Genomic DNA, 22820 nt, shown 5'->3' with positions numbered 1-22820 from the left:
GGAGGCTCACGGGAGGGGGACGGTGGCCTCCCGTGGGCCCGAGCTGGGGGAGCGGGGGCTGCTGGGGGCCGCCGAGCCCCCTGCCTGGCTCCGTGCAGCCGCAGCGGGCCGAGCCCCCGGCCCTGCCACTGCCCACCGCGCCTCGGCGACGCAGGGGACGAAGGTCCGGCACCCCCGAGCGCGGAGACCCTCGGGCGCGGAGCCGGTCCCGGCGCGGAGCCGCGGCCCCCTCTGCCGTCGAAGCGCCGCGGCTGCAGCGGCCGCGCACCCGCGCGGGGCCGCGCGTGGGGCCCGTGGGTCACTGCTCGCCTCCTGCGCCCTGGAAGCAGAGAGGAAACTTCCCCCCGACGCCCCCGGGGCGGCAGAGCCTTCGGGGGGTGTTGGTCCTACTGATCTTACACCCGCGGAACCGTCACTCCAGTCACGCGGGGCGGGAAAGGCATTTCAAAGGATGCGATGAGACAAGGGACAATGATCCCACCCGAGGGCTTCGAGCGCATCCACCGCCCTTCCTGTCGCTCCCCAGGGCCTCGAAGGGAGTGGGGAGCCCACTCCCGACCCTCGTGCCTTGGGCTGCACCCACCGTCGTTCCTGGCCTCTGCTGGGGGAGCCGGGGGGCTGCACAGCCGAAGCCCCTCACAGCAGCAGCTAACGGCCGAGCTGAGCCCCGGCCCCAGCAGCTGGCACCCTCTGCCCAGTCCCACCCGCTGCCACGGCACGCGGCAGCACCACCAGCCGGTGCCCGGCCGAGCGGGTTTTGACCAGCCCTGCTGAGCTGCCACTGGGAGGGACGCAGCGGGGGGAGAGCTCCCAAACAGAGGGGTACGCTGCCCCTTTCCTGCTGGTTTTCCAGGTGGCATTTTCCATCTGCGAGCAAGAGAGATGGAAGGCCCGTGTCCCACTCAAAGGCGTTGGGACAGAAGGCGAGAGCCAGGCAAGAGCCGGGAACAGAGCGAAGGGATTTCTGAGAAAACAGAGGGGCTTTGTGGTGAGGAACGAACCTTCTCGCAGAAACTACAACGCAGTTGCAGCAGGAACATTTCTCTCACTGCCAGGATGTTATTTCTGGCTGAAGCCAGCGAGACGTGGATGGACCCCTGCCTCCTGCTGCCACGGGCTCTCCGAAGGCTGCCAGGGTTTCAGAGGACTGGGGGCACCTGCAAGAGCAGCGAACACCTCCCTCCCCTCCATGGACAGGACTGGGAGGGTGAATTCAGCCAAGGAAGCCAGGCCTCCTCCCGGGTTGCGATGGCATCCCTGCTACAAGGTACAGGAAGTCAGGCAGGGACCCTGAGAACCAGACGCCCTGGGCAGGGGCTGCAGGCGCCGGCGCGGTTCACACGTGCTCTGGCTGTGAGGACCACCTGCACCACGGACCTGGCCCTGGCAGGGCGGGCTGGAGGCACAAGCTCTTTGCCCATCCTGAGATGATGATACTCCTTGCCAAGCAGAAGCAGCTGCGCTCACGAGCAGGTCGAGAGCTGCACCATGACCTCGGGGCTGTTCCAAGAGGCGATTGTAGCACCCAAGACAGGAGGATGCAATCCTGCAGGGCTCCAGCACTCTCTGAGGACAGACCCAAGATCAGCGTTCAGCAACACACCCTGCCCTGGACGTACTCTCTCTTAGGGATCTTGAACACCTGCTGCCGACAGCTTCCGAGCACTGTGCCAGGCATCCTGCCCATGGAGTGATGGAACACTCAGCCAGGGCGGGAGGATCAGACGGAAGAGGCAAGGACCCCTCTTCTTGCTTCCGCCATCACGATGCAGAGGACTGTGGCATCTCAGTCTCCAAAACCACGACAGGCTTCCGGCTCACTTTCAATTAGGTTTTATTTAAATAAATAACGGCGAGGGGTCTTCAAGGCAGTATCACTTCACAGTGTAGGGCTTGGGGGGGGGAAGGGGGGAAAGAGTCCAGCATTGGGAGCGGCTCAAAGTGAATGTGCTTTGTAAGAAGGAAAAAGAAAACCCCAACAAAAACCAAAACCAAACCTCCTCCCCAAGCGACTCCCCCTCCCTGTCCCAGCCCTTTCCACCCCTCTCCCTTAAAGTTATGTGGAAAAAAGCGCCGCACTCATGTTGAAAGACCCCATGCGAATCTGTAAACAACACTGAAGAACATAAATAAGAGACATTTCTGCCTCCCCCAGCCTCCCCTCTCCTTTCATTAGGGCTTGAAACAAACCAAAGAAAAAATGGTTTTAGGAAAACTAAGAATGTTCTTGGCTGATGGAGAGGAGATGCCAAGGCCTGGCCCTCCCTGGGAGGGCTGCCCGTGCTCTCACCCTGCCTCCTCTTCTCCTTTCAGCCAAGGAGCTTCCTCTCCCCCAGAAAAGGGGAATCGCAGCCCGGGCAGTTCCACTATGGAGCGGGCACTCGTATTTGCTTTCTGTTTCCAGCAACTGGGAGCAGCTGGAGGGGAGACCTCCCGTTGACACAGTGGTGCCTGGTCAAGGCAGCTGCATGTGTCTGGAGCTCCGCAGCGCGCAGCAGCGCTGGCCGGGGACCAAAGCAAACCCCTACGAATGCAGGAGGCGTTACAGGGCTGGGGCCGGGCAGAAGAGAGACGAGGTCTGATTCCTGTCATCCCACGGAGCTGCCCGATGCTGTGTCCGTGCTCCCACTGCAGGGCTGAGCGCAACTTCACAGGGCTGGGTAAAAGGAGGATCCAGGCTAATGGCTTTAGTCATCTTCCAAATTCACTGGCAGCAGAACGAGCTGCAGGATCACAGCCCGGAGGCCTCTACCAAAACAAGCAAAAAACCTCAACCCAAACCCCTTCCCAAATGCAGAAACGGCTGGAGGAAGGGAACATCTGCACCAGAGCCTGCCCAGCAAGTCAGCAGACAGCATTCCCTGCGTGGAAAAAAGGGGAATGAGAACTTGTGGATTTAAGCCAGTGGCAAACCCCAGACTCGGAATGCAGCCGGGAGGCTGAGCAGCTCCAGACTCTGCACACCCACAAACATGCCGCTGTGGCCCTCTGCACAGCAGCTGGCCACCTCTCTGCCACACGGGGCCACCACGGTCACCTCCTCAAACATTGCTAATGGCAGTAAAGACACTTTCCTCTCAGAAAACAGAGAGCTTTTCTGTGATGTAGAACGGGGCAGGGATGCCCAGAGACTGGTGTGCTCTCCTGCCTGTGACTGCCAGCACCAGTGTCCTGGACTTGGTGCCCCGGGAGCTGAGCAGCCTCCTCCTCCCACAGCTGACCAACTATTTGAACAAGCTGGGAAGTGACGGACGTCTTCATCTGTGTTCTACCCTCTGGTACTGCAGCCCTCAGCGAGGATCAAGCCGTTCACTGCCAGTAACAGAAGCGGCAGCACTGCACCGCTGTGGGGCCAACGCTGCTTTGTGGGTCTGCAAACTCCATTTACTCCCAGCACAACTTCCACACAGTGCAGCACTGCAAGGGGAGGTGAGGAGGACTTCAGTGCACAGTGCTGCTGCACCACGCAGAATCCCTTTCCAAGGCCGGATGCTTCTGCCAAAGGCTGGACCCGGCCACCTCCCACCTGCAGCTGGTGGTGGAGGGGGCAGAAAGACACACACAGCTGTGAGAGGTTGGAAAACAGCAGAGTGCCTGCCTGCCACAAGCCCCAGCTCAGGAGTGCAGGATGGCTGTCTGGAAGGGAACGACTCCTATTGCAACACACTGTCTGTGGGCGAAGGGCCACGACTCCTCAACTTCCTTTGGCATCACCATGCCCATCTCCACAGGCAAACTGCCCTGCCACTTGAGTGGAATGTGCTCCCTGCAGATTTCCTAAGCTCTTGGACCTCCAGATCGCATCCTCCGTCCCAGCCCCCGCAGCACTGGTGACACATCCCTGCTCCCAAAGCACCTCTGCACTCAGACTGTCCCACGGGGGCCACGGGACATCTCCCCTGTCCCGAGGGCAGGGGCTCTCCCAGCAGCCTGGCATTACCTGGGGTGACACATGGTCAACGGAACAGGGGGCGATGGAACTCCCCCCCTACTAAAGCCACCAGCTCTGCGTGACTGTCAGAACACACTGGAGCAGAAAGGTGTTTGGTTTCACTGTAGCCTTGGATCAAGGAGGATGGAAAGACGGATTCTGACCAACAGCTCCAAACTGTCCCTGTGGAACAGTGGAAGTTCCAGGATTTCACTCAGTCAGGTCAAAGTCCTTGCTGGGTCTGTGACAAGTTTGTGACTGAAGACTCTCACTGTGACAACGGCTCTGACTGAGCCACAGGTGCTGCACAAGCCTGATGAGCAGTCAGAAAACTATTTACATCTCCAATGCCAATGAGGCCAAAATCTGTGACCGATAAGGACACTTGCGCAGGGGCCACCGCTGCCTCTGGGTCTCTGTCCAAATCCACAGGGCCAGCAAGTAAAGGCAAACCCTCGTTAATGTCTGCAGGGAGGGTGAAGTCCATGGTTATCGTCTCACCAGAGCTCTGCAACGTCTCCTGCTTCTCTGCAAGTCCTGGTCCTGCTGGCGGCAAAGCAAAGAGCCCCGACTCCGAGGGGCCGACAGTGTGTTGGGTGCAGGAAGCCGAGATGGCGCCTGAGGGCGTCTCCTCCGTGGGGTCGAAGGAGCAATTTGTCTCCGAAGGAGTGCTGCACTCGTAGCCCTGCCCCGACTCGCTCATGCTGCCCAGGCTGCAGGCTGTGCTCTCCACGCTCAGGGGCTCTGCACCGCGCACCGCAGGGAAGCGTGGGAGACAGACATACAGGGAGGGAGAAAGGGTGGGGGACAGAACATGAAAGAAAGCTAGAGTGAGTCCTTAATGTACAAAAAAACCCAATAATCCAGTTCAGTCTCACCTAATCACAACAGTATTTGTTTGATGGCACAAATGTTTCTTTATTATAGCAACCAAGATCCTTGCCAGCATGTACTGAAGACAGGCAAGATGGAGACAGCAGATGGGAGGCCATCAGTGCTTCTATGGAAATTAAAGGAAATCTCACAGAGACACTCCAAGATAAGACAAATCCCAAGTCCTGCCCCCTCATGCCGACAGGCCCTGGGAGGTGCCTACACAAGGCTCTCATCTGCCGTAGGATGGTGGGGGAATTAACCTATTTCAGGCCCCCTGTGAGTCTTCTCACAGCCAGGTCTCTCTGAAAGCAGTTTGCAGGCACAGCCTGACTTCTGCGGCCTTAAATCAGCCTCCGGAGGAGCTGCGTGTGCCTGGGTGTCAGTGCACTGGCAGCACCTGACTTGGGTGCCCAAAGTTAGTGCAAATCTTTTAGGTTTGCGAATGACTTCGGCCACCCCTCCAAGTCTGAAGCAGGAATAACTCTTTTAAAAGTCACTACTGGTAAATACAGGAGGCAGACGAGTCTCCTTTGCTCACACCAAAACCTGCCCAGGGCTGGTGGGTGACACAGGTCAAGGCGAGCACGCAGGCGAGGTGCGTGGAGAAGAGCAACAGCTGGAAAACAGCAACAGGAGAAAGGCCAAGGAGGGTCTTGCTGCTGCGTGAGGGAGGCGAGTTACCCCACGGCAGACAGAAGAAAAGGGAGTTACCTGTGCTCTCTATGGCGAGCTGATCTTGGCCAAAGTGGGAATCCAGGCAGCTAGTCGCAGAGGGAATTGGTGGGGAGCTCCGGGAACGACTGGTGTTTTCTACTTCAGCCCCGTCCAAGTCATTGTCGGTGTAATCCCTGTGGGGAAAGACAAGATAGCACTGCCACCACCCGTTAAGCAGAGAGATGCAGGCAGGGAAAACGGTGACTGAGACTAAAAGCCACTAAAAAATAAAGCAACAGGACTGTAGAGACCTCAGTAGAACGAAGGTCCATCCCTTCTTGGTCTGCAGAGCCCAGTTCAGGCTCTGCACTGAGGCGATGGCAGTTGCCTCAGCGTGGCCAAGACCAGCCCATGATGAACCAGAACGTGCTCGGTAACTTTCCAAAGCAGAGCTCTGCCCTCCAGACCTCTCTGAGCCTCAGCCCTTCCCTAACGCAATAAATGGTCAAACGCTCTCCCCAGGGAACAGCCAGCTTCATGGAATGACTGCAGTGGGTTGTGGCAACATCAGTGTGCCAGCAAAGAGCAAGTGATGAGAAAATATTTTCCCACCCTGGAGGATTTGAGATTTTAGGTATTTTCCTCTCTGGCATCAGAAGAAAAAAAAAAAAAATCTAAGACTTCATCTCATGTTTTTAATTGGTTCAACTTAAGTATTTAATTTTGACCTTTTAAAACATTTCAGTTTCAGCCTTTTTGAAAAGTATGTTCTGTTATTAGCATGTATTTCAACAAGAAGAACTTGCCTCCAAGGGTGGCAAGCAGGGAAAGAAATTACTTCAGATTCTAAACCACCAGAAATCGTGTATTTTTGAACTTAAAAAGCTCCCTTCCCAAAACCTCACTGAACTGAGTTATTTCCCCACGATCAGTCCTAAATACCTGACCCTAGCCTTAGTTTTGTCTGAAACAAATCACTGTTTTCTGACACAAGAAAATCCACATCCAAGCAAATAATTGCTTTATCTTCCCTCCCCACACTAACAGTGTTTATGTTCTGGGAATATCCAGTGCATCCCCCCACGCTCCCACCCAAGAAACATTCTAGAGCAGAAAGGGCAGTCTTTTAAGCAGAGGTGCTTTGCAGCAGGAATCTTCACTGGGAGGTTAATATTACTAATTTTAGTGTGAGAATATTCCACGCACGTGGCTCCAGGGTGGAGGACGTACTTCTTCCTTCCTAAACGAGTCTGCTGAGTGAAGTAGTCATAGCGCTCTGATTTTTTCCACATGTAGTAATACTCCACACACTCGCCCACCGACCGGGTGCGGACCTGAGGAGAAACATCACAGTCGGAAAGCCGAGCACCAAGATGTATCTCGTGGAGCAAGGACTATTCTCCCATTTAATCAGCACAGAAAATGAAGTGCATTACAGTAATTTATATTGCTATGGACACATCTATGCTGCAGAACAGAAGCACATACTGAGATTTCCATGGTGGTAAACGGCCAGAGAAAGAATTCCCCACAGTGCACAATTGTTCTTGCAGACCCCAGCGTGGGTTCACACATGGTACATTTGAGCAGGACTTGCCTGCGCTTCCAGTAGCACACTTAACATCAAGAGAGCAAACCTACATCCATTTTCACTGGCCAGCGTCAACATGCCCACAATTAATCAGCGGTAGAACTGTACTCTCTGCTTCTGCCAACTCCCTGCACAGCAGCTTATGTCCTGGGCCCAGCTCTCCCTACAACAGCATCTTTCATTCCAGAGGACCCCAGGGGACTTTACAAAACATCCACATGCTCAACTCACTCATTCACAGAAGTACTGCAAGGGCTGAGAGTTTGGAAAGAACTTTTGAAACTCCAGAAAGGGCTAATCAGTAATTAACTGACATCACTCATGCAGGTCAGTGTTGTTTGTGACTTCTCCCACCTGGAAAATAAGGCAGAGCAGGGCAGTGAACAGCCCATCACCTGCTAGCATGAGTCAACACAAAGCCTGGGATTGGAACTCAGCAGTCCTGAACTTCCTGCGTTAGCCGAGGCTCAAAACCAGGAGGCTCTGGTGCGAAGGCGCGTGCCTCCTGCCCTTTGTCTTAGTGGGATGCAGGGGTGAGCGTCCTTACCTTGTTTGCTTGGATAAGGTGAAAGTTTTTCCCATGGACCCTGAAGCCATGTTCGAAATTTCTACATTCTTCCTCACTCCAGGCACAAAGTTCATCTATAGCAGAAAAAGGAATTGGAAGAGACGTACAGAATCCAGAGAGAGTTACGTGTGCCTTGACATTTGGGGTAGAACCCAAACATGGGGGGCTCTCACCTCTGATCACCTTCACGTGAACCGTAACCTTCGCAGTGCCTCTTCTGCATTGAAGTTGCATTTAACCAGCTCATACAAAGCCTGGGAAACAGAAGAAAACTACTGAAAGCACGTACCTGAGCCACACACCACAAACCAACCTGCTCGTGACTCACGTTCATCTCGTAAAACTTACTTCTCCCGGGAGCCACTTCGCCACTAACCCTAACTCGACCACCAGCACAGATTATTCCACTTTTCGAGGCACTGGATAACAAATCCTGGGACTGAAGAGATGCAGTTCTACCCACAGCTCTGCAAATTACAGGTATGCCTCTCACTGTGAGAATCTAACCTGGGTAGCTTAGAGAAAACAACTGCTCTGAAGTTTCTTAGCCAAATGTTTGATCTTCTGGTAGCTTCAAAGAAGAATTAGACAATGCTGTAGAGGACAGATCCAAAAGGATGTTCCTGCTGCAAGCTCTGGCTCAGATAGTATGGGATACTGCGAGAATACAGTCAAAACAGTACCCATTCTCTACCTGCCCAGTCTGTTACGTGCTTTCCACAAACATCTGTTACTGTGTTGGAAGAAAAGCACTAAGCTAGACAGGCCTGTGGTCCAATCCACTGCAGCGTTTCCCAGCCTTCCCAACAGGAGGGTGAACAGCATCCTGAGGCTGCAGCTGAGAGGCACGCTCTCACTGAGCACAGAGCAGGAGCAGAGGGTCACTGGGTTAGGTCTCACTCCCTTTGAAGTGGGTCTCTCAGTCAGGACTTCTGTGGGAAGCATTGCGCTGTTGCACCAGCACCATGAGAGGACCTGCAGGAAGCCCCCACGCTTACCTGCTCATTGTCCTTCACCATCTCTCCTTCTGGCAGGCTGCTGCTAGACAGCTCATCCCATCGCCGCTTCACTGCGCGGTACAGGAACTCCTCAACCTCTCTCTCAGGGAGTACGTTTGGGTCCCAAAGCAGCTGATCTTCGTTCTCATAGGCTAACAGAAAAAGCACTGAAATAAGCTAACCAGAGAATTCTGCTGCTTTTGAGAAACAGCCTGCTTCCACATGCACGGGAGACACAGAAGGAGGGAGGAAATCTTTGCTTGGTACTGCAACCTGGCACCAGAGATGACAACCATCTCTGTGAAGGTCCTGCATTTTCCCTCCTGATTTTGGAGGCAGATAAGCTTAATACTCTTTATATCCTTTTTAGAGCCTAAGCACAGGCTTGGCTTGCTTTCACTTCTTCAGAAGGGTTGGTTGACAAGGTTTTGTTACCATCTTCTTAAAGATTGTTGCTTTGATTCATTAATTCTGGCAACTAAAAAAACTTAGGTTCTAAGGTCTCTTTCCCAGCACACAATAAACGAAAGGAGTGGGAGGTGAAGGCAGCTTTGAGCTGCAACCCTGGCCTAGGCTGGAGACCCTCTCCTTGTCCTAGACACAAAACTAAGCAGCTACAAGGTTGTCCCTCCCCTGTCCTCCACCCACACAGAACAGCAGGAGCACGCGGCATCACTAAGTGATTCTTGCCCCTTTCAGCTTTCAAGGCTCTCAGTCCATGAGAACACAGTGCACAACAATGCAGAGAAACGTTTAAGCAAAATAATAGCGCAGAGAAAAGCAAGAAAAAAATCTTTGTAATAAAAAAATAATCACAAATATTGAGATTTTTCTATTCAGACAAGAACATTAGCACCCTCCATACTTAATTCGTTTCTACAGGCAAAGGAACCAACTATTCTGCCCTGTAGCACCACTAAAATCAGGTCAGAGGAACTACAGATAGGGCACAAAAGACCCCTGCAGGACCTACTGTCAGTTTCCTTTCATCTCACACTGATGCGAACATACAGGTTATGGAAAACACCCACTAAATCTGTGTCCTTCACTGCAGAATGCTGAGAGCACTGATGAAGTAGCAGTGAAAAGTTCTGAGAACTACACTGGGTAAGCCTGAAATAGTACCTCTTTTTTTCTCCTTTAACTAATTTGCTCAGTGTCTGCTAGGATAAAAGAACTAGGGAAGAAGTTCTAAAGAGGTGGCTTTTTGGTAGCTACCTTGTTCAGAAACTCAAGCAGCTGGTGCTAGCACTGCGCTCGTCAAACGCAGTCTGCACATCGAGGCGCCTCCGTCTGCTCTGCAGACATCCTATCAAACTGGAACTCAGCAGCTCCAGGGAGCACTGAATGAAAGTAACTCTGCCTACTTAAGGAAGACGTCAGAGAAAAATAAATCAGACTATCTCCAGAAGGGTACTCCTCCTCTTTGGCTACAGCTGAGACCCCCTCCTCCGAACCTGTCCCACCAACCCGGTTCTCACTGAGCTGCGTAGCTTCTGCAGCTGTACCCCCAGCCCCGTTCACACCGGCAGTTCAAGCTAGCTCAAGTGGAGCTGTAAATTGCCTTGTCAACACTGAGAGGTGTCGAGCCCAGAGACACAGAGCAGAAATGGTGAACCAGGGCCCCACCAGATGCCCAGGCCAGCAGCTCTCCATCCAAACGGGATACACAAGGCAGGTCGCCTTACCTTTCTCACCGTGCCGGTTTAAGTGGAGGACGGGAACAGTGGCTTGGTACTGAGGTCCAACCATGATCTCCTGAAACATCACCACAGAGAAGCGGGTGAATTGAAACGGAAAATGCTCCACGCAGGCACTGCGGTGTACTTCATGATTTAGGGATGACAGCACCACGAGGCCCATTTATACACTGGAAGTCCCCACTGCTGCTATTACTGCGAGGGAACCCTGGCTATTTTATAGGGTAGTAAAAAGATTTACTACCAACCAGACACCACTTTGAGGGTCTTATGCATTAACATAGTTTTAATGTTAAAGATATATGGCAAACAGCTAAGACTGGAGATAAAGAAATGCAGCAGCTCTCCTGCAACCTTCACAACCAGGATGAATTTGGAAGTCTGTTCCTCTCTTTCGTGTGATGGTTCCTTCTCAGTAAATCCTGCTGGGAATATTGCTCAGCATTTCACCTTTATAGGGGCTACAGGCTGCAGTTTTAATTTACCAAGGCACCACAGAATTCTCCATATCTGAAGCAGAAGATAATGTCAGATACAGATTTCAGGATTGTATTAAAAAGCATCTTGCAACCCATATCTGCCGCTGCATTCCACAAAACACAAGGCACTGAGCAAAAGAAAGAAAAGGAAGAAAATTTCTTGAGGAAGTACCACAGCGCTTTGGTGCCGTGCTTCCCTCAGGCCCGGGCGCACTGTACTGGCTTCCCTTCCCAACGCGCTCGGATCGGTTACCTTCTTACACTCGTTGGATGGGATGGAATCCTCCTCCGAATCCTCAGCCATGGAGGAAGCACATGGAGATGAACAGGGCTCTTTGTCCTCATCAGCAAGGAAGTTGTTTGCTTTGTAGGAAAGGAAAAGATCTGTAGTTATGAAATGTGGGGTTTTTTCCTATTGCTCTAGGTTCCCTCTTCTTCCCTTTATTTTCTGTCCTAAAGCTACTTTCAGCATGCACCTCAGTGACAACGTACCCCTATTTTAATTTTCTCCTTTTAAATAAAAGAATTTGCATGCTTGCCACATGGGTGGTGCCAACCCGGGGAGCTCGGGCTCCTTCATTTTGCAGGCTAGCAGAGGAACAACATCAGTTTATGCTGAGTCTCTCCTCATGCCTTTGGCTTCCTGCGTATCCTGGTGCTTAGGAACTGCCACACTATATCACACCACCAGTACTACTGGATTTATTCACTTCTAGAGAAGTCAGATCAGGTACTGATCTTACAGGCTGCAATTACAGCAGGTAGCAAAACAGTTCTCACTTTTTCAATGTTATGAGTTGCAACTAAAGACAATTCTCCCCTTGTCCCACTGCTCATCTGTGCTCTACCATGTCCGATGCTCGGTAACACCCTTGGCACTCAGGTTTATTTGCAGCCCCCAGAAGGAAAGTGGAAAAAATGATGTCAAGAAACTTAGTGATGAAATAAAGAAAATCATTCTTGCCCTGTTCTGCACATCACATCTAAGTGAAAACCAATTACTTCCAAATTAGCAACACATACAGCCAGGCTGGTTGGAAATAGGTCTGATGCATCATGGGACGTGACGGACGGAGTCAGATCATCAGCTGAGGACTGTGTCTCCTCCTCTTCTTCCCCTGAAAGCAAATCCTTCGCTATTTGTTCCTTTTAACAACAACAAGAAAGTGAAAAATATTTTTCAATTAAAAAAAATATGGGGGCAGTGAGGCCTAAAGTAAAGCATTTCTGGCCAAAGGCGGCCACATCCACAGATCTCCTCACCCTCCCATAGCTTCTCCAAAGACAACGTCCCTCTCACACTCCCCCGCACCCCTACATTATCTTCCCTAGAAGCACTTCTATGAGTGCCACGAGTGGCTTCCTGTGGAAGCCTGAGAGAGGACGAGCAAGTGGCCCTTTCTGTAGAGCCCCATCCAGAGCAAATATCTCAAAGATCCTGGGGAAAAAAAAAAAAAAAAGCTTTCTACAGACTTCAGCTAGAACAGGAGGCGCCATGGCTTCAGCTGGGAAGATACAAACCTCCCCTGACTCTCCACAGGTCCACATCTATGTGTAAAGATTTGTAACCCAAATTCCACAGAGTTTTTACAGTGTTCTTTTTAAAAACAGTTATCCTTTCTCCAGTGACCTCTAAACTCTTTAAATTCAATTTCTGCACCTGGTGTTTCTCACTGGAACATGAGAATTAGGCAGGTCCCTTCCCCCAGCATTAGTCAAACCCCACCTGCAAAGAGCTACTAGATGTTTCCAGCTCCAAGACAGCACAGGCTCACAGAACACATATACACAGGCAGCTGCTCTTACCTTATCCAGAGTCATATCTGGGAGATTTGGAGTAATATCATTGCTCTCACTGTCCTGCTCCGAGATGGGATCAGATGCCTCATAGCCATAAAGTGCAAGCAGCTCCTCAAATGGCATTTCACTGCTCTGAGCAAGAGGAGGACAAAGCTTCATCAGGAATGGAACAATCACCGAGTACAACACCAGCTGTAGTGAACACAGAGATATGCAGAGGCAGTCAAGGCAGCTCTGCTCTTCTGGGGGCTCTGAACTGCCTGGGGCAATGCTGCGTACAGAAGGAGGCACAGTCTGTCAGGACCCACCATAGCCTGTTCTTCTCAAAGGTACAGAGAAGCTAGGAACTTTCACACCAAAGCAATACAGTCAAGGGCAATTTAAAAATATACTTATTTTTTATACTGGATTTCACGCTGGTGAAGAGATGCCAGACAGCAGAACCTATTTATATCGAGGAAGGGAAGGAGCAAATCACTATGTTAGTCTTGTGCCTGACCTGAAGAGACAGTCTCTGTCACCAAGAACATGCTTTGTGTTCCACCAAGGCCTCTGTAGGACCACATCATCTCATCTTTGTGGTTCCTCCACTGGGAAACAGACACACACCAATGAGTGATGGCTCCTCAGCGAGGTGAGTGAAGGCCACTTCATCAGAGTGGCTGCTTGGCAAAGGAAGACACCAAAATCTACTGCTGTCACTTGTTGTCAAAACCATTCCTTCCTATCCAAATGCAAACCTAGGACTCGTTGATGGGTGGACCAGAACACGGCACACGGCCAGCTGAACAAGCAAGTCAGAGTTTCACACAAAGATCTTTGATACCAGAACTGTAAAGCGAACAAGAAAACCCAGCAGGTAACTTCCCTTCCCCTCCCTTCCTGCCTTTACCTGAGGGGCACTGAAACCCTTCTCCAGCTCTTCTAATGATTTCTGCTTCTCCTGAGTATCATCTTCTTCCCTTTCCTCCCGTACGCCATAGTTCTGGGAAAGGATCTCCGCCAGGTTCAGTCGATGATCAGCTGAGCCCATTGACACAACTGCAGGGATTAGAAGAAGTTGGACACTTGCACCACCGCGGGCCAAACCTTCAGAGGCAACGAAGCTCACGACCTCCCTTGTGTGCAGCCACGGTAAGCCAGAGGAAGAGATGGGGCAGAAAGGAGTGAGAGGGGCTGGGAACACAACTGAAAGAAGTCACTCCGTGAGCTGCAAAGCCTGGTCCTCTGCACATTCAGGTCCCCCACCTGACCGAAAGCTGAATCTGAAGGTTTTCATAGTATTTATGTGTCTCTCCTGACAGGCTTTGCTAATGTCATACCATGTGAAAGCGCACTGCAGCCCTTCTTTTGCCCGAGACATTTTTTTTAGGATAATTACCCCTTACTGCAAGAACAGGCAAATGGAGCCACTTGCAGGAGCTTTGGCATCTTTAAGACTTGCCTCCTGTGTCAAATGGGATGAGAATCAACCAACAGGTTCGGACAATGTTGGAAAGAAAAGGGAACAGACAGGCTGATCACAGGAGCCTTGTTTCCTCTGGAAAACAGACCAACAAACAGAAGCAAACTTGAACTGTAGCTACCTGCTGCACTCTGAAGGCCAGGCTCTCCAGGACATAGACTGTGGGCTGGGTATGGCACCACCCTCGGACTCTGCCTGCCGACCGAGGCCTTTGAGAAAAGAGAAAAATACAGCTGAGACATCTCTTTGTAAAACGTAACACGCCTCCAGCCACTTAACCCGATCAGCAAATGCAAAAAGTTACAAAAAAACACACACGGTTGCATTAGAAACTGTGCTGTGCAAAAGGAGCTCTGGTCAAGTGTATTCTGCACCTCTTCCAGGGCTCCTCTCCTCCGGATTCATCACCTTCCCCTCAGTCCCTCACTGTGTACGGCGGTGTTTCCATTTTATCTCTTTTATTTTCAGCACTCCACTAATTATTTATCCTCTCATCAGTTTAAGACCTCAGATCCTTACGGCTTACACTTTCACATACAAGGACTTTGACCCTAAGCCCTTACCCTACACACACACATCATGCTCGTTTGAACACGGCATCTTTATGAACTGACCCCTCCTTGGAGACGCAATCGGAGGCCGCCAGCCACAACACACAGGCTTCTCCCTAATGCCTCCCCGCGTCCAGAAGGCTCTGAGGGGTGAGCAAAGAAATTCAGAGCTGAGCAGGCAGCGAAGGAGTCTGGTAGGACTGTGAGTGGCACAGGCAAGGTGGGAAAGGGCAAGACAGGTCGACACCAAGAGCAGGCACCCGCTTTCTGGCATTCAGTGCTCGGTCAGAAGCTCAGGCAGCAGTATGGGCTGAGGCCCGGAACACAACCCAGAACATCTGCTGCTCCTTGGGCTGCTGTGCACGGAAACGCTGCTCATCAAGTTCAGCACAGGTGGGGAGCAAGCAGGTAATTATCCAATGCCTTTGGGTGACTGAGAGCATCCGACTGCGGAAGAAAATCACAGTGTCAGTCCCCCGATCACCAACGACATCTTTTTACGATCCTCAGCCATTAATAATCTCAGCCGTGCATCATCACTCCTCTCTCACTCAGTGGGAGCCAGGACATCTACAATGCTTTGGAATGAGGCTCTTAACGACTTGAAAACGTAGTACAGCTTCACATCAAAATTCATCCTCTAACAACAGAGCAAAGTATACACCAAAAAAGCCACCCAGACTTTGGGTTCCAAGTGAGTGCCTTCAGGTATTCACAAGTATATTGCAAATTCCGTAACAACTGGAGAAGCAGCTGTTTTCTAGGAATCGTTACCACTAAGATATGGTTGGCCTGGAAGGCAGCAGAAGATATTGCCATGTAGGAGAAGGACTGAGAGGGAAGAAGGTAAAAGACCTGTGAAGAAGCTGTGAACTTCTTGCTCCTTCCTCTACCAGGATCGGTGAAAAGAGCATGCCTCCAGTCCAGCTCGACACTGTGAGCTGCAATTTGCCACCCCCGAGCGTCTGATTATTGGCAGCAAGATAACCCCACTGGAGACCACTTTGTCTGGCTGCAGGCAGAGCCCAGTGACCGTGCGCACTAAAAGGGAGGAGTTTATGGGAAAATGAAAGGAGAAGGGGACAGGAAGGATTCGGACAGCCTCCATTTTGAGGATGGTCATATTGGGGAATAGCTTCGTCACTCAGAAAAGTGTCAATGCCCCTTTGTTGGGCCTTGCTCGAACGGGACCAAGTACAAAACCCTCCCAGATAAATCCTTCCATGCACACACCCCAGTTTCAGGAGAAGGATAAGGGTGAGGTCTACCCTTACTCCCTCTAGTCCTGAGCGCTCCTTCCTGAAACAATGATCTCTATATCCATTGCCTCCTTCGCACGGGGGTCAATACGGTGCTGTATACAAAGGATTTTGAAAACAAAGACTGAAACTGTTGGCAGCGGATGGGCTGGCTTGAAGAGATGTCAAGAACACTTCAGGAATGATGAGATCTGATATTAATGATCAGGTGCTGAAATGAAGAGTAATAGTCAGTACGACAGGATGACAATTCCGTAACTAATCACGAGTTTATTGCCCCAAAGCAGTAACGGCCATTAGAGCAAGAAGGAACTGCTGTGAGCTGCAGACACCATAAAATAACTAGCACTGCTGTGTTTGGGCTGAGAAAAGAAGAAACAAGTGACAGACAAAGTAAATGGCCCATTCCACAGCCAAACGTAGACGCATGAAACAGAACAGTCCCTCAGATTATTTACAAGTCCAGAAGACCACAGAAACAAAAGCCAAAGGAGTAGGGGAGAAAGGCAGGTCTGGCTTAAATGTGTAAACGATGACAGAGAGAATATTCCTGATCACACTGACTGCCAACGCCACACGATGTGGAGTTATTTCGTCTGAAGGTCAGGTAGCTGTAGTCCGACACTTCAACTGTAACACAGGAGGTAGAAAATACGACAGCATTACATACGTCAGAAAGACGACAGCAGCAACACTGAGGCACTACCAGGTGTCTCCAGATCAAGAATGGTTCTTGGCCGAGGTGTACATGCTCTTATTCCTGGTGACAGTTTTGGCCTCCACGAGAGGCGACAGCTGTGAACTCCACTTGTTTTGACAGTGCAGCACGATGCTGAAAAACGGCTTCTACATCCACGGGCCACTTAATTGCACGGGTAAAAAGATTAAATTCTTTTAATCTCACTTTAAGTTTCCCAGCAGCTGCTTTCCTTCCACTAGTCTCTGCTTCTCAAGCATGCGAATAACTTTCCTCTCAAAAGTTACACAGGGGTTCACCAATTACTCACTCCCACGTCTGCATTTCCGGGTGTCTCCAGCACTCCCTCCGTAATTCTGGGCTCAAGTTTTTGAGCGGAGGGAACAAAGCAACAGCCATGTTTTAGAAAACGCAGGCAGAGGAAGAGCCTGGGCTTTTTGCACTGACAAAGCTGTTTTCCAGTGCAAGGCAGACTGTTTGTCCAGGGAACTACGAAAGCCTTTCAGGCTGAAATCACTCTTGCAAGAAAGTGAGAGAAAAGAAGGAAGCTTTCCCTTTCCAGCATTACTACTTTAATAAGTAACATGTTTTCCTGAGCTAGTTTAACACATATTTCAGGCTCAGTGAGAGAAGCATTCCTTGTTCCTTTGCCTTCTCCATCCTACTTGACATGCGTCTGTTTTCTGTGAACTCCAGCTGTAGCCAGAGGGAAGTGGTATGGATGGAAACGGATTCATCTTGTAAGCTATGGACCTGAAAGAGCAAAACATGAACACAGGACAAGACTCGCAGGTAATCTCCTCCACTGCTCAGGAAAATCAGCACCCAAATCACACACCGTTGTAACATCACAGATGAGATACTCCACAGTCCAAACCTCTTCTGTGAGACAGTGATGGCTCCTGGATCTCCCCAAGACAGACCTGTGCACACAACAGTGGCGTGGTGCGGTGTGCCAGCGGCACTTCCGTGCGCCAGGTCAGCCCAACGAGGTGCCCAAGTAACACTTGGCACAGACGAATGCAGCACCCTTCACACTGCACCAAAGGTGGCAGCGAAGGCCGCACTGTTCCGGACGGGACGGCAGGTGGGCCAGAAGGCACCTTGCTCTTACGGAACGCTGAAGGACCCAGAAAGCGAAGCCCTGCTGTTGAACAGAAGCTGTTGCAGCCAGCAGTGTTCCGGGACGCTGCGACAGCGCAGCCAGCTACCCCGATGTCTTCCCAACGTCCTTTTCCCATGTCGTGGTCATCACAAGGATCTTGTGATGGAAACACAGCGCAGATGTGCCACGACAATTACTACAACAGGATGGGGATATTTCAAGGATGTGTCAAGACCCGACAGGGAATGGCATCACCAACCATAAGTGCAGTGGGGCAACAGTGGTAACGTTTTGGCACGTTGCACCACAACGAACGTGGCATCGCAATGGGAGAGGCAGCAAGGGTGTCCGGACCCAGCACCGGAGCACAAGCCCCTGTTGCGTGCCTGCTGCCTTGGCAGGACGGTTCTCCCAGTCCCAGCCACCGAGCCGCACCGTTCCTGCCGCCTTCCCCAGCCCTCTGCCATTCCCACGTTCCCGGTCTCTGCGCTCTGCTGCTGCTCAGGCCCTGGCACTCACCTCCAGCCTTCGCACCCTCTGACCCCAACGCTGCCGGGCGCTGCTGTGCTAAAGCCTCGGGGCTCCGGCTTCGCTCTCTGCCCCCGCGCCTCTCCACCGGCGATCCGCACGCTCGCTGCGCTGCGGCGGGAGCGCCCTTCACCGGGCCGCAGGCACCGCGGCCACGCTCCAGCCCCCCGGCCCGCCCGCTGCCCCCGGCCCAAAGCCCCCGTAAGCGCTTCGCTCGGGCGCCCACCGGAGCCCCTCTCCTGCGGGTCCGGCTACAGGGCGGCCGCCGCCGCGGGCCGCGCTGCTGCCTCCTCCGGCGCCGGCGGGAGCCAGAGCCGGTGCCGCTGCCCGGCGCCCGCCCCGGCTCTCCCGCCGGGTCCCTCCTGGGCGCCCCTTCCCCCGCCCCCGCCCCCGCCGGTGCCCCCCGCCCAGCCCCAGGCCCCCGGCGCCGCGCTGCCTCCCGCGGGCCGGGCCGCGCTCCCTCGGCCCGAGTGCCCCGTCCCGGCGGGCCCCGCTCCGGCCTTCCGCGCCGCCCCATCCACCCCGGGCCGCGGGGCCGCACGACCCCAGTTCCCGGCGGCCGCGGGCTGCCCGCGCCCGGGGAGCCCTCGGGGCGCCCGCCCGGCCGGGAGCGGGGAGAGGCCCGGCCCGGCCCCGCGGCGGCTCACTCACCTCCGCCATGGCCGAGCGAGAGCGGCGGGGGGGGCGCGAGCCCCGGATGCGGCGGCAGCCGCTGATTGGCTGCGGCCCTGCGAGGGCGGGGGAGCGCCGGGGGCGCGGCGGGGCGGGCGGGGCGGGGCCGGTCAGGGGGCGGGGCCAGGGCCGGGGGCGGGGCCAAGGCGGGGGGCGGTGGCCGGGGGGCGGTGGCCGGGCCCGGGGCCCTTCCCCGCTGCCGGCAGCCCGGGCGCCGCTGCCGTCACCTCCCGGAGCCCCCCCGTACCCCGCACGGAGGGCCCAGGAGCCGGGGCCCGTGCGGGGCGGCGCTCGGACGGCCAGACCGCTCCGAGGCCGCCGCTGTGAAGGGCCCCGCGGCAGAGCCCGAGCGGGTACCCGTGCACCGGACACGGGCAGCCGCGGCCCGGGGCGGCCGACAGCTCCCGTACCCCGGAGCCCGCGCTGGGGCTCGGGTTGCTGCAGCAGGGAGGTTCTCGTGGGTGGGTGCCGGTGTCCCCGTGAGCCGCCGGTGTCCCCGTGAGCCGCCGGCGCCGGTCCCCTTCACCGGCCGCGGCCGCGGGAGGTGCGCGAGGCCCGGGGAGGGCCCGCGGCCCGGCAGAGCCCCGTGCCGAGCCCCGCTGGGCCGAGCCTGGAGCCGGGTCCCGCCGCGGAAGCACACCCGGCACGCGTCGGGGGCCAAAATAGCGCTCACACCCGCAGCCCGCGCTTTCGTACGGAATAAATGGGTCAGCGAGCTCGAACCTGCAGGACACGAACCTTCGGCGGCTCTGCCTGAGCAGCGTCTTGGTAAAAAGTCAGTGTGTCCTGCGGCGGTCACAAAAGAGGGAGTTCAGGGTAGCCCAGGAGCGGTCCCTGCCTTGCAAGGGCCGAGATGTAAACGCTGCGTTGAGGTTTCTTGCCGTGGTGTGCTCGGAGGACACCAGAGACGCGCTTATGGAAGCTGCTTGATGGGTCTTTTAAGTTTGGTTGACTTATGACAAGCTACATGCCTCCAGTACGCTTCGTTCTCCTCTAATTCTGTTCCTGTAGCAAACCACCCTGCCAGGAGACCCTTCCATCCCTCGGGAACCTGTGGCCACAGCCAGCAGGCTAGCGCTTTCCTCAAGGTTTGTGTTAATGAGCTGCCAACGGGATTGGCAGGACACACAACTACGTTTGCCACCAGATCTCACTGTTTGATCAGGTCCTGTAGATGATCGTTGAGCTCAAGCCGAGGCCTCTCGGCTGTGACCAGATCAGCCCCTGACAGCAGCGATCCAGCCGTGGAGCTGCGGGGTGGAGGCTTTCCCAGTGCTCAGTGGTTGGGAGCAGCCTCCACTCTCGGCACCCGGGCAATTTGCTCTGTGTTGGGTTTTGCTCATGCTTTTGAGCTCAGGAAGCAAAGTGCTATCAAGTGCTTCTGAAGTGGTGGTGGCCCTTGAGCTGAGAACCAGAGCACTTCAACGGGCCTTTGTTCCCTTGCACAGATCTGTCTGGCTCTTCTCAGAGCACTGACAGACAGCAGATGCTGTTTATTCAATTAAAAAAGTAACCTTGTCTCTAGCTTTCAGAGAAGTTTCTACAAAACCTGCTGCTTTCGCCTTGCTGCCAACAGTGCATCCAGGTGTTTTGTCACCACAAAAAGCAGAAAGGTCTGGATTTGGGGTCAAAACTTGGGGAGTCTCAGCTGCTCCGTGGCATTAATTTTCGGGCTCTCTGCCTGTTCACAATTTGCTCCAGGAGCCATCTTGCTGGTCTGCTGCATATCCAGCGTGATCTGGGAAGCGGTTCGGGCAGCCCACAGGACTGGTTACCCGCGACCGCTGTGCCCGCCGCACGAGTGCTCGGTGCTCAAACCCGCAGAGAGCGCGGGCTCCTGCCTGAACTCACGGTCACAGTTTGGCATTACCTTTCCCTTGGTCTCACGAAGCAGGCTTTGCTCTCCTGAATATTTGGAGGGAAGGACTCATCGCAGCAAATTTAATTCAAATCTTTGTGACAATTGCCCAGCTCTACTCGTTATTTGAGCACTGTGGCAGAAGCTCAGCTCTACTGACCCTGAGCAGTGTCCATGCCAACTTCTGCTGCCCCATTTGATGATTGCAGTGACAACTGCCAGCCTGAGTCTCTCCAAGCAGCTGTGCTTCCGTGAGGGAGTGGTGAAACACTTTTCAGTAGCCACTTCCACTGCCCAGTATGTTCATTTCTGTCCTCAGAATTACCAGGTGCAGCGATTCTCTGTCCTGCAGCCACCACCAGACTCAGGCAGGGCACAGCTGTTTGTGGTGCCGGGCACCGGAGCTGCCAGTGTGGATGCAAAAGCAGCCCCACATCAGCACAGTAAGTCAGAGTTTAGCGTCTGACATTCAGGAGTTCAAAATTTTCAAAGGCCTTTAAAAAAACCCAAAGGGCTTTGGAATAATAGGGTGGCTTGGACTCTCCAGGTGTTTGCAAGTGATTAGTCGTGACTCTAGCAGCTCGCTGGTTCACAATTGCTGCTTCGTGGATGACGAAGGCAGAACACAGGAAGGGTGAAGTGGCTTTGGCCGAATCCAGGGTCGATTTGGCTGCAAAACAGGCGGACGTAGGTCTTGCCCTCCTTTCTCTCCTCTGCCTGTGCTCTACCTGGTCAGCAATGCTGCTTCTTGGAAAATCTTTACATCCCTGAGACAAACAGCAATACTTTTTCACCTGCTGTAGTTCAGCGATGGGATCTTCAGCCACAAGGGGTTGTAGATATAAAAAAGATTTCATGGGTTCAAAAAGCAATTTTGACAGGAAAAAAGTTATACTGGTATTGGGAAAGGACCAACCGCTGCCAAGGAAAAGTAGAGGTTTGTGTGTGGATGCGTCCTGCCGCAGGGCAGCATCTGCAGAGCGAAGGATGGTCTAAATGCAGAGGAGGCGATTGAGCTGGATGTGTAAGCTTTGACTATAAAGAAACACTTGGTTTCCTCTTGGTTGTGGCTGTTAACAGCCAGAAGAACAGCTTTTAACACTTACCAAAGTAATTATGAATTAAGCTTTAGAGAAGCATCAGTTTTCATGAATGCTAGATGGAGCTATGCTACTCACAAATAACATTCTAGTTTAGGTTTTCAGACAAGCATTTATACTTCTGAAACGTGCTGCTCAGGATCCACCAGTGCTGTCAGCTGTGTATTCAACATACAATTTACCCAGTCCTCTCCCAGGTTTGTTAAGGCAGCCTGCGCGCCCGAGTGAGGCCGGTCGATAGAATGGGTGGATCAAGGTGATGTGTCGTGGCCCTAGAGTTTGCTTTTCATACCTATTGTCCTTCCTTTCTCCCTCCCTCACTTCTGACCGACCTCCACTTCATGTCATCACAATCCACAAATGTAATGTATTCACAGTCAAAATACTTACTATGTAATAGTCTGCACGGGGCTCACAAAAATATGTGCAATACCTGCTGACATAAGTAGGTACTTCTGTCCCTGATGCTTGTATCAGCCACCAGTGCCCGAGAGCCCTTTACAAGCGTGAGGCCGGGCTTACGGAGCTCGCGTCAGCGGTCCCGTAGGAGCGGCTCGTGAAACAGAGGCCATCCTTCCTTTTGAGCTTCCTCAGCCTGTGGATCACACAGTGGATGTCTTTTGGTCCTGGCATCTGTCACCTCAGGGCAGTATCGGTAACAGGTGAGCAGGTCTCACACAGCCTGGCGACACCGACAGCTCTTAACGTGGGATTCCTGCTGACCCCGTGCTAACGATTCTCTTGCAGGGTAGACACTCACTCTTAATTGCAGTGCAGCGATGAGCTTCCTGTGGGGAATGACCCTAGAATCACAGAATCATAGAACGGTTTAGGTTGGAAGGGACCTCTAAGATCATCTAGTTCCAACCCCCTGCCATGGGCAGGGACACCTTCCACTACTCCAGGTTGCCCAAAGCCTCATCCAACCTGGCCTTGAACACTTCCAGGGATGGGGCATCTACAACTTCTCTGGGCAACCTGTGCCAGT

The 22820-nt window shown here is 53.2% G+C and overlaps 1 protein-coding gene across 1 annotated transcript; it reads right to left on the bottom strand.

Annotated features, from left to right (window-relative positions):
- Positions 1 to 1817: 1817 nt before the first annotated feature.
- On the bottom strand, positions 1818 to 18874 carry MIER2 (MIER family member 2). Its single transcript, XM_086627654.1, is given in 15 exon segments — positions 1818 to 4675; positions 5519 to 5655; positions 6563 to 6795; positions 7600 to 7694; positions 7794 to 7811; positions 7814 to 7874; positions 8619 to 8785; positions 10307 to 10376; positions 11051 to 11160; positions 11821 to 11832; positions 11835 to 11943; positions 12604 to 12729; positions 13490 to 13638; positions 14184 to 14271; positions 18854 to 18874. Coding segments are annotated over 15 exon segments (1860 nt in total). The 5' UTR covers positions 18863 to 18874; the 3' UTR covers positions 1818 to 4199.
- Between the last annotated feature and the right edge of the window lie 3946 nt (positions 18875 to 22820).

Source organism: Tauraco erythrolophus, chromosome 28 (genome assembly GCF_009769465.1).
Source record: "Tauraco erythrolophus isolate bTauEry1 chromosome 28, bTauEry1.pri, whole genome shotgun sequence".
NCBI lineage: Eukaryota > Metazoa > Chordata > Aves > Musophagiformes > Musophagidae > Tauraco > Tauraco erythrolophus.
Note: the sequence above shows the minus strand (reverse complement) of the source record. Positions and strands in the feature narration are given on the sequence as shown.